Consider the following 11,652-nt stretch of genomic DNA (forward strand, 5'->3'; position numbering starts at 1 on the left):
TTTTTTTTTCCTTTATAAGCTCATAAGTGCACCGTCTTGAAATCAGGTACAAATATTGCTTCATAGAAGTTAAAAAAAAATTTTAAAAAAATCAGAAAAAATACCAATTTTAATTTTGTACTTTTTTAAAATAACCTAGCCATGTCATATATTTTATGAAATGTGCCATTAGAAATTGAACAAATTGGCATATAATTTAGTTTCTTAGACCAAATATTTCTAAAATTACAGCTGTTTAAATAATTTTGAAAACTGAAAAATTTTTGAATTTTTGAAATTTCAGCAGTGTGTTACTTGAAAAGAAATGGTTAAAAATAAATAAATCTGTAACTTCGTATTTTTCATCTAATTTGCTAGCACTGTCGGTGGTCCAAAAATAAACTGAATGCAAAGACCTGAAGTTTTGAACACAGGCTTTAGTTGTAAATTTTATTTTATATTGTTACATATGAAAATAACATTCTTGACTAGTCACATTAGCAGTGTAACATTTTTCTCCTTCTCACATTTGCAATTTTGTGCTCAGTTGCCAAATAAGTATTGCATTTCTCTTCTCATATTTGCTATTCAAGTTTATTTATTCAATTCAGTTCAGTTAGACTTTTCAGTTAAGGGGCCCTATTCAGTTCAGTTTTACTATACAGCTCAGATGTACTAATGCTCTAATTAAGTGCTAATGCTCTAGTAAAATGGTTTGTTGGTGCTTTTTTCGTTTTCATGCTAGCTAAATGCATCTATTTCCCTAAGAAATACTAATAGATTTCTTGCATGTATATGTTCATCTTTATTATAATGATAGTGTATTGTAAGCATTCAATCTAAAGTGATTCATATTGAAACAGCTTTGCTCTTCCTCAATTGAACTATTTTACTTGTGCCTTGCTTTTTGTGATCTCTGCCAATAAAGATTCTTGCTTTAATAACTATTGTGATTGTCTGTGCTGTGTCTGCTTAATAAAGATTTTTTTTTCTTTCATTCTTCTGTCACTTTGCTTTTTTTTTTACATTGCAATTTAGATTACCCATAGCATGATATATTAAGATATGCTTCAAGATCTTGTTTTTTAGCCATTCATTTTACTTTGATGTGTATTGTTTAATGTATGTGTGTCTATACATATTTCCAATTGTTGCCAGCTTATTGCTTGTTTGAATCTGTTGATTGATCTAATGCACATATATTATTAATTCTGGTGAACAAGTTCACTTTTTGTCACTGCCCCCGTCCACTAAGCTCTTAGTCTCAATGTTCACCTTATCTGCAAGATAAATACAAATTCATAGAAAGTACCCTTATTAAAACATAATCCTTAAGCTTTTAGGAACTCTAATCAAGAAGCTAAATACATTATAGATAAAACTCATTCATCGTAAAGTGTACTGCTTTTTTCAATTTTTACCATGTTGAAACATATTTTTAGAAAAAAAATGACTGAAAAAGTAATGAGATCTAAAAGAAACTGCATTCTTTGGTGTAACTGCGAATAAAATCAGTAATTCCTCCTATTTTGCTCGTCCTCCCTAAAAGTGCTCTGGTTTATCAATAGCAAAAAAAATTGACGCTGAATTTTTAGTTTTAAGCTCTTAGCAAAGAAATGGTTTATTAAAATTTTAAAAAATTGGAATTAATTAATTTAAACATGTTTTTATTACAATCATTTAAAGTTATCTCTCATCTTATTTAACACTCCTGGAGAAAAAATTTCTAACATCATAATTATAATTTAGTTGTTAGGTCAATTGCAACTTTAGGCTCTTTAAGTCTTATTTTATTTTGCAGCTGTGATCTTGAAATAATCAATAACTATTAAAAAAGAAAAAATCAGAAATACCTGCTCTTTTTGATTTAGAATTTAGTTTTCTTACTTAACAAAGGGAAAACAAATTTTCCTTTGATGTAAAAGTGAATTCTGACATTCCTTTCTTTCACTTAGTTATTTGAGATTGGATCATATGTCTAGCACAAGTCTATGAAAATAACAAGCTTTACTGTGCTAAGTGCACCATTTTAAAGGTTCAATGAAAACTATGTTCTTTAAAAAAAATTATTGACTCATTAGTATTTTAAAATATGCTGACAAATTTTCATCACATATCTATTCTCTGATAACACAAGTGAAGAAAATACTCTGTTGAAGAATTATTTTTCAGGAAGGTGAGCCAACCATTGTTCATGCTACACCTGCACTGAATGATGACAAATATATTCATTATGACAAATATATTCTTTATTAGGAATACATTTTTTTAGTTTGATCAAGAAATGTAACAGGCTTGAAGAAATACATTTGCACTCTCATCTGTAGTTAAAAACTTTAAAAATCATTACATACCTGCCAAGTCTCCTGTTTCTGTAACGAAGACTTCAGTATTTTACACTGTCTCCTGTTTACCCTTATATTCTCAAATTTCTCTGTATTTGTTGAAGAAATTTTATTTCAAAAATTGTGTTATCAAATATCCCCTGATGGCAAAAATACTTCTCTTATTCCTCAACAGATGGTGCTATTACCAGTACTGCAGTATGTTGCGTGTTAATAGTTGAAGTAATTATAAATAATTGTTTAAAACGATCTTTAGATTACGAGTTATGTGCGTAATTTTTACTTCGCTAAATGTAAGTGCTTATATTATTTCCAATTTTGACTTGCACGATGTATCAAAACTTTACTCGTAGCCTAAAAAATGTCGCTAGTGAATTGTCCGTTATTTTATTGCTCCTATGTTGGCAGGTATGCAACTTAAATCATTGTCATTTAAATAAACAGTGTCGCAAAGGAAAAAGAAAATGCATTTTGTAGAAACAGGGTATCCACACACCTGGAAAGGCATGAATAATCATGGAAAAGTCATGAATTTCAGTATTGAACAAAATTTGTCATGAGTTTTACTATTTTTTTAAAAAAATCATGAAAAGTCATGGATCTATGTATGCACTAACTCATGTAATAAACATTCTGATGATTACATAAATAATTCATTAACAAAAGGAAAAGAAGAAATTATACATATAACTGTATTATGTTGATTAGCACATATACTCATTGGTAAGACATAATAATTACACATTAGCAGTGATCTAAAAAAAAGAAAATGCAGTGAAAACTATAGTTTGTCTATGTAAAAATATTTCTTCATCAATCATCTAGATCATTGGGGATGGCTATGGTAGGTAGTTATTTCAGGTAGGGATGTTGGGTCAATATTTAAGACAAGTTTTTGTTAGTGAGAGACATGCAATAATATTTCTTCTTTAAAAGCTTCTCTCTTTGAAATATGCTATTTCTTGTTTTCATAGCAACAGATGGCCTTACAGGTTAGTTCTATACATAGGCAGACTATGTAGAGCTGAATTGTAGTGATTGGTGCATAAGCAACAGAAAAAATTAATGCAAGAAAATGTAATGACATAATTACAGTGATTGAAGTATGTACAAAGTCATATAATTTATGTAATGAACAAGCACTATGGTAAAGGAACATGAAAAAGTATGACATAATTTAAATATGTAATAACTTGTATAATTTACTTTATAATGATACAGAAGTAATGAACTAGCTAGTAAAGAAGGAAAATGAAAGAAGAAAAGATGTGTCGTAGTTGCAATGATCGACTAATAAAATAGCTTAGTTAATAAACATGATTATAATTGCATGTCAACACTGTATTAGCAACAGAAAAGGAATAGAAATAGAAATACAAGAAGAATTATGTATCTGAAACATTGATTGAAACTCTTGTTAAAAATAAAATAATCGCACATAGACAATGAAATAGCAGTAAGAAAAAAAGATATCACATAGTTAAAGTGTTGTTGTTGATCTCGGAGTCGTCTAGCAGCACTAGACTACTCCCATGAATCCGAACACCTCCAAAAAGTCCATAAAAAGACTGGAGTCTTGCAGGACCTCATCTTTACCGAACCCCAAACAAGTCGGAATATGCGTAGGGGGAGGGGGGCATGTTTGTCGAGCACCAATGATAATCAGGATAAGTTTTTTGGCCCTGGTTAAAAGTAAGGGATCTGGTGTGGCCACTCAAGAATTGTGAAAAGGCAGTTTGATGGGCTCTCGGTCTAAGTGAAAGATTCTCCCTGAGTTAAAGTGTAAACAATTAACTAGCTACAAGAAGAAAAAGAGAAATGCAAGAAAATATTACACTATATATGATTGACACAGAAGAATGATAATTACACATAAACATTAAACTAGAAACGTGAGGACTGGTTTGAGCAGATAATCTCAAATAATCACAGTCACAATCATTCAGTCGCATAGTACTTTTGAAATTGACATTCTGCAGAAACCATTAAAATTTATCTCGCATCTATATACTGTAATTACATAATTAATAGCAAAATAGCATTAACAATGCAAGTCCTTTATTAAAGCTTGCAAACTGCAAGAGCATAAATAAAAATGAATTCAAGGAAAAATTGATTCATTATTCTATATTTTGATTCATTCTATTTGTTAAAGAATTTTACTTAAACATAAATTTACTGGGAATAATCTGAAGTAGGATTTAGTAGACGTTTGGAAAGTGTTGATATTTAGCTTTAATTTGTTTCATTGAATAAATTGTAAAAATCTGACATTCAATCTTGGTAGTTACAGGTGTTCAAATTTTGAGGGGGATTTTTTAATGGAACTAACATGCATTTGTGATACACTGCGAGGAAAACCTCAGAACGTTGAAAATTGTTTATCGTTGCTCTGAGTGCATCCTCTGGAACATAGTTTTAGAAACTCTTAGCAGACCTGTATAATATAAACAAATGCCGATGGCGGAAAATTTGTTACTATTTGGGAAAACTTTTTACTATTACCAAAAATGAAAGGAAAATCCGTCTCATCTATAAGTAATATAGATTTCTAATTATTTTGGGGAACAGCTTGCCAACAATATGCATGCATCAAGTGCTCTCCTGCTTTTTAGACAAGTCATTGTCTTGCTCGAACAATATCAATCAATAAAGGTTTTTTATTTGTATAACTGTTCTTAAGCAGCTAGCCCAATTTTGGGTTTACAGTTACCAATGTTCAACTCCGTAGCCTTGTAATTTTGAACCCAATTCAGAAGATGAGGGAACTCCTGGATTTAATATTGGCAGAAATCTGATGGATCTAACATGCATTTGTGATAAATACATGGTGAGAAAAAGCACAGAACCTCTCACGGTTAACCTAACAGCATGGAGAGCTGACCCAGGATCTGTCTACCACTGAGGATATTTTAAGTCAGCACTGTGGTCAGTGTGAACTCTAGTCTCTGAAAATTTTTTATCTCAGCTCTTAAGTGAATCTTCTGGAGCAAAGTTTGAAAGATCTGTATAATGTAAGCGAACGCCATGAGCGGAAAATTTGTCACCCTTGTGGAAAACTTCTTACTATTACTAGAAAGAAAATCTCAATGAAAAATTCCTTTTAAAAAAATTTAAAGTTTCATTTAAAAAGATTGCAATTTTCTGAGAAAAAAGTTAATTATTCGCCTTTTCCTACCAATGCAAACATGACTTAAAATTACATTTATGATTTAAAATCACGCATTGTGTTTTGAATTTCACGATTTTATATTATAAATTGCATTACCTATTCACACTATTTAAAAGCTGCTATTATTATTTATCTTCTATTAGACTTAAAAAGTATACATCGGCTATTCGTATTCTCTCACTTTTAAAATGAAACCTTGATATTCATATTCATGCGAGTTTATAATTAAATATTGTTATTCGTATTCACATGATTTTGAAATGAGGTACCGAGGTTCATATTACCGTGATTGCTCGAGATTTATATCCACAAGATTTTTAAAATTAATATGAGGAATTAGAAATCTCTCTGAATTCACATTTTTATTCATAATTCACAATATTTGTGGTTTTAAAACTAACTTCTTAACAAGGAAGATTTTGCCAGAAATATATTTTTGAAATGCAAAAGTTTTTTCGGGCATTAAGTAATTTGTTTTAAAAAAGTTTATCTTACAAAATTTTTCCTGCATATGAATATTATATAAATCTTTCTCTGATCCATATTTAGTTGTGTGATGTCTTGTGTTGTGTGAGTAATAATAATACCTTATGTTACAGCAATTTGAATTGGCTATAAATATTTTGAGTTCTTATGTCGTTAATACTCATTGATTGAAAATTCGAGCTTAATATTAATGTGAATTTCAAATAGGTATAAGATGTATACTGGCTTGAATGCTTCAATATTTTTGCTTGCAAATTAAAATGGGATTGAAAAACTTCTCTGTTAAAAACTGCTATGGGGGAGGGACTTCTTTTTTCTTATTGAAAATTGTTGTTTTGTAACACAAACTTGGTTTTGAATTTTATAATTATTACATTAAATGTCATAATAAATTTTAAGTAAATTAATAAATTTAAAGTGAGTGATAAATTTACTTTTGTCAATTGATACCTAATATTCTGAAAGAACTGAAATGTAATAATTCTTACAAGAATAAAAAAAAATAATATATTTATTAAATTTTTCCTAATTAAAATTTTAAAATTTTTTTGTAAATTAAATGCTGTACACTTTGACCTGATTAGGACAGAGTTAAACAACCAAATTTTATTTGCATTGGATACTTTTTATTATCTTAACAGTATCCTAACATTATAGTTTTAGGAATAAGTGCCCCCACAGGATTATTTTCTCTAAGTTTCAAAACTATAAAATTTTTGCATTATTTTTCCTAATTTGAGTATATTGAATTATATTTATAGCAATACTGAGTTCGTATAAAAAGAAGTATACATCTTAATTTCTATGATTTGTCAAACAGAAAATTTTACTGGTCTCAAGTCTAATTCCACTCACAACTTTCAGTTACCTTTAGCTCCATTTGCTAAATTAGAAATTTCTAAAGAACTTTTATGACCAATAAAAGATTACATCTTACAAAATGAGTTCCCAAAAAAATATTTGGTTTTGCCAAATTCATTATTTGCGTAATTTATTAATTTTCAATTTTTAAATTTTCATTTACAACAGATTTTAATTGGTGTATTTTTCATAATGTTTTTTTTTCCTCTTTTTTTTTCTTTTAGGGCCACCTAAACTTATTACAGATTATGAGTTCTCAACAGCATCAGGGTACCCCCACAATACTTATCATGGCCAAACTCGCCACTATCGACCTAGTCTTTTAATGGATGGTTCTTCTCACTTGAAGTTTGCTGATTTCCAATGGAATAATGAGGCCTCGCCATTGCCAACACCTCGAAAACTTTCCAATACCAGCTGCGAAAGTGACAATTTTAGTTCAAATTTCAACTGCCCGACAGATGTCCTTCAAGATGCAAAATTACCTGAAAAAGGTTCTTTCTCTGAATGGTCTTATCTCCAAGGAAAATTTGCTTACGATAACCCCGGTTCACAGATTTCAACCTCGAGTGATTTGAGCAGCATTCAGTCACGCATTCCTCAGCGATCGAAATACGGCCATAAACGCACTCCTTCCAATGTGTCAAATGCTTCCAATACCTCTTCGAACATTAATCCCTCCTTCCATAGTGACGAGGCTGACACCATCGATTCAGAAGTTACTTCTCCACGCTTACTTAAATATTCAACAAATGCTCCCTCTTTCCAACGCAGGAAAAGCCAAGAACGTCCCTCTACTTTAGATATTCAGGGTCATAACAGTCGCTTACCGCCTTTACCGAAAAAAGGAAGGACCTCACCCAAGCAATGGACTTCTTTTTCTGATTCTGGTTCTCCATTAAGAACAACTCCAACTGATGGCATGGGTACACCGAGTGACGAAAGCTCCGGAAGCACAGGAACTTCCAGAGTTCGATTCTCTATCGACGAGAGTGGTGGATATGTTAACCGAGTTGCTAGAGCAGAAGAAGAAAAGACCTTACTTGACCTCCCTGCTGATGGGCAATCTCAAGATGGAACAATTCCTTTATCTGTCACATTCCATCGTGGCTTGAAACAGCGCCAAGTTGTGCTCCGCAACTGGGAGCGAAGTTACCTTGCATAGTATACATCGTATTGTGTTTTCGTTGGTGTCTGACAAGTTGGACTTGGAAAATAAAAAGTTTGCCAAATTGTGCTCAGAAACATTACATTCCTAATAAATGAGTGTCTAATAGTCTTAATCACTGATAATGTAATTGTAAGGAGAATATTCTTGATACTTAAAATTTTCATATCTTGCCCAACTCTATTTTTGATAACTTAAGTATTTATTTTAGTAGTAACATTCCTTGAATTAAATTAAAATGTTGATTCAAAAAGGGTTAGTATGTTTGATGAAATATGTAAAGATCAGGCATAGGAATATCTACTATTGCTTCATTCAGTAAAACATCGCAGTGAGAATGTTTACAATATTCTAGAAGTGTGTAATCAAGAGACTGGTAGTTTTCTATGGTCGGAGATCATCTTTCATTGAGGTGTTTTGCATTACGACATAACTTGACATCCTGTCACTGCAAGAAGCACGTTTATTCCTTGTTGGTATGTTAAAAAAATTTTGAATCAGTTCACCAAAGCTTAGTTGGTTGAAGCAATGGTGGATATTCCTATTTCCTTGTCATTTTTAGTGTATGCTTATTTACATGTGTGTTAAAAATTTGTTTAAAAAAATTTTCATCTTTTAAATTTGTTTAATTTTATATACTAATTATAATTAATAATTTTAACTCTTTTTTTTTTTTTTTAAAGTTTCTATTTATTTCTATAAAGTCACAAAATTGATTTATCCTCATAATTTAAATGACTGTGAATCGGAGTGACTAATTTTAACTATGTCAGTTAACACTTTGCCGACTAATTGGGAGATATACCCATTTGTCAATAGTTAGTTTAAAAAATGCACGGTGGCTAGCTTTTACTTAGGTGCAATTCGTTCGGTCGGCAAAATATTAAATTAATCATATAGGTAAAAATTATGTATGTTTCATATGATGTACTTTTTCAGATCTGATTTATAAAATTTTCTTCCTTAACTGTAAAAAAAATTTGTTGAATTGTTATGTGTATTTTATTTTAAAATCACTTAATTTGAAAAAAACACTGTGTAGTGTAGTCTAATAATTTGAATATTAAAATCTTATATAAACGTATATGAAATTGTTATGTATTCATTTGTGATAACAGAAGTGTTTATTTAGCTTCTAATTCTAAGTGTTTTTTTTTTTTTTCCTTTTTCACTTTGTCATGTATTTGTTTGTGATAGTAAAACTTTACTGTTTTGTGAAGGGTAATAAATGAAATTAACTTATAAAAATACATCATGTAATAATATTCTAATCAAAATTATCAGGAAAAAAATAAGCTCTTTGCTTATTTTTTTAGCAAATGCTGTAAATATTGAAATATTTTATTTAATTTGTTGTTAGAATGAATCATAGGTTGAAATAAATATTTATGTATGAATTTACTTTTCAATTTAGTTTTAAGTGAACTAGTTATCATATTTTAAATTTAATATATTTATTATTATGTTCATTAATATATATTATATAGCATTTATTTGCTGGAATTTGTGAATTTATTATTTTTTTTCTTCTTTTTGTTGTATTATTTTAGAGATTTAATATGATTTTCAATTGAAATTGTTTAATATGTTTTAGATTCTATTGGGAAAAAATTAAATTGAATGCATTTTTAATAGTTATTTTTCAAAATTAAGTTAACTATTCATTTTTGTGTAAATTATATTTAGTTTAAACTATCATATATGTCCTAAACATGTATTTTGATGAAAGATTTCTCATCCCATAGTTTTGATTCGGTTTTTTTTTTAGACAAAGCATTGTTATTGGCATAAGGAGTAAATATTTAAATTGCAGAAAAAATTTGCAATTCTGTCTTTAAACCATTATTACTCAACTTCGTATTTGTAATGAAAACTACCCATCCCTACTATTTATAAAGCCAGATTAATTTTAAGTTGGATATTAATGAGTTAATTTATTTTAAGTTTAATTTTAATCTTGCAGTCTGAAAAATAAAACATTTAGAAAAAAAAATTGGTTGGTTTAATCTTTATTTCATTTTGCTCTAATAATCTGAAAGCTAAAACAATATTACTGGTGCTTGTCAACTTCGCCACAGTGTGTATTGATAGTTCATTTTGAAGACACTGTACTAGAAAATAAATAATGAAATAAATTAAATTAATTTTCTTTTGACAGTGCATTTTAAACCCTTCCTTTGACAGAGCATTTTAAAATAATTAAAAAATGATAATTATCTTAAGATATACTTTTGGTGACTTAGATCAACTTAAAATACACCATTTGAAGCATGGCAGATGAATTCTTCTACATTTGTTATTTGTTTAAAAACTATTAAAATGATTTTTGAATACTTGATGTGTCATAGTTAGACTGGTATTGGAATAAAGGAAGAATTGCAAAAGGAAAAAAAAAATGTTATGATATTACTTCTCAGATTATAGATATTTACTAACTAGTTAATATACAAATTGTTAATTTACTAGTTATTATACAAATTGTTTCATTATAATAATTATATTTTTCTACTATACATAGATATATTTTTATAACACCTCTTGAGCTTCATACCTAGTAAAAATTTTATGAAAGATCTTTAGCCCAAAAAAGAAAAGTACTTATTACTCCTTAACTAATTGTTGTCAATTTTGGGTGAAATAGTGTGATATAACGACCAATAGTTTCACCTGAAGCTTTAGAACTTAAATGATAAAAGAGCTTTTATGATTTAATTTTAAAATTTGTGATGTGCTCATTGTAAAAATAAATGTCTTCTTTTCATTTTATGTGTGTTGCTTTTAAGAACAATGTAGTTGTGCCCTGACCAATTTTTTCCTTCTCTTTTTTTACTGAATGATGTTTTTAGTTATGCATGTTTTGTCCTCAAAATGAAATCAAATTTTAACATGTATCCAGGTGTCGTAAATTATTTTATTGTAAAAAAGTGCCTATATCATGTTTTTGCTTTTGTAAAAAGGAATCAATATTTTTGTACATATTTAATTTTACTTGTTTAACTACATTATGCAATATTAAGTTAATAAATGTAACAAGTTTGTTGTTTAATTGCCTTTTTTTTTCTGTTGTCTTTACAGTGATCAATTTACACTACTATCATAAAATCCCCATTTTGTAAACAAGTTAAATGTAGAACTATTAGATCATTGCTCAGATTCAAAAATTTTAACAGTAATAAATTTTTAAAACAAGGCGCATATTTAAATAAAAAGTAAGCTAAAAAAGCCTAAGCAAGAATGCCCTATATAATATTATCCTAAAGACATTAACACAACATGAAAGTGTAAAACATCTAAAGCTATGATGGAATTTAAATAATGCAAAAATTGATATGCTCATAAAATGTTTAGTTTTTATAGGGAGAAAAAATAGAGATTTCCCTTGAAATCAGGAAATTATCCGGTAATTCGATGTATAGGGGGGGGGGAGTCAAATAATGCATTTTTTAGCCAAAAGTATGGAAAGATCCGGCACTAAACCCAAAAATTGCCTCTTATAAATTCATAGTAATCGTAAAGAGATAATAAAATTGAAAGTAAATAAAGAATTTTAGTAATTTTTTTTTTCTTCTTATAAAAACTTTGCTGTAACATTGAAGCATTATTATATAATATACTTTTAATCTCAATATTACTATTAACTA

General features: G+C 29.0%; 1 protein-coding gene across 1 annotated transcript in view; it reads left to right on the plus strand.

Annotated features, from left to right (window-relative positions):
- LOC107454269 (mitogen-activated protein kinase kinase kinase 11) overlaps positions 1 to 8,876 on the plus strand; it is a 34,310-nt gene extending 25,434 nt beyond the window's left edge. The window contains exon 9 of the mRNA XM_016071394.4: positions 7,068 to 8,876. Within this exon, the coding sequence (XP_015926880.1) occupies positions 7,068 to 8,008 (941 nt within the window). The 3' untranslated portion in view covers positions 8,009 to 8,876. The remainder of the gene's footprint in view (positions 1 to 7,067) is intronic.
- The last annotated feature ends 2,776 nt before the right edge of the window (positions 8,877 to 11,652 follow it).

Source organism: Parasteatoda tepidariorum, chromosome 10, assembly GCF_043381705.1.
Source record: "Parasteatoda tepidariorum isolate YZ-2023 chromosome 10, CAS_Ptep_4.0, whole genome shotgun sequence".
NCBI classification, from domain to species: domain Eukaryota; kingdom Metazoa; phylum Arthropoda; class Arachnida; order Araneae; family Theridiidae; genus Parasteatoda; species Parasteatoda tepidariorum.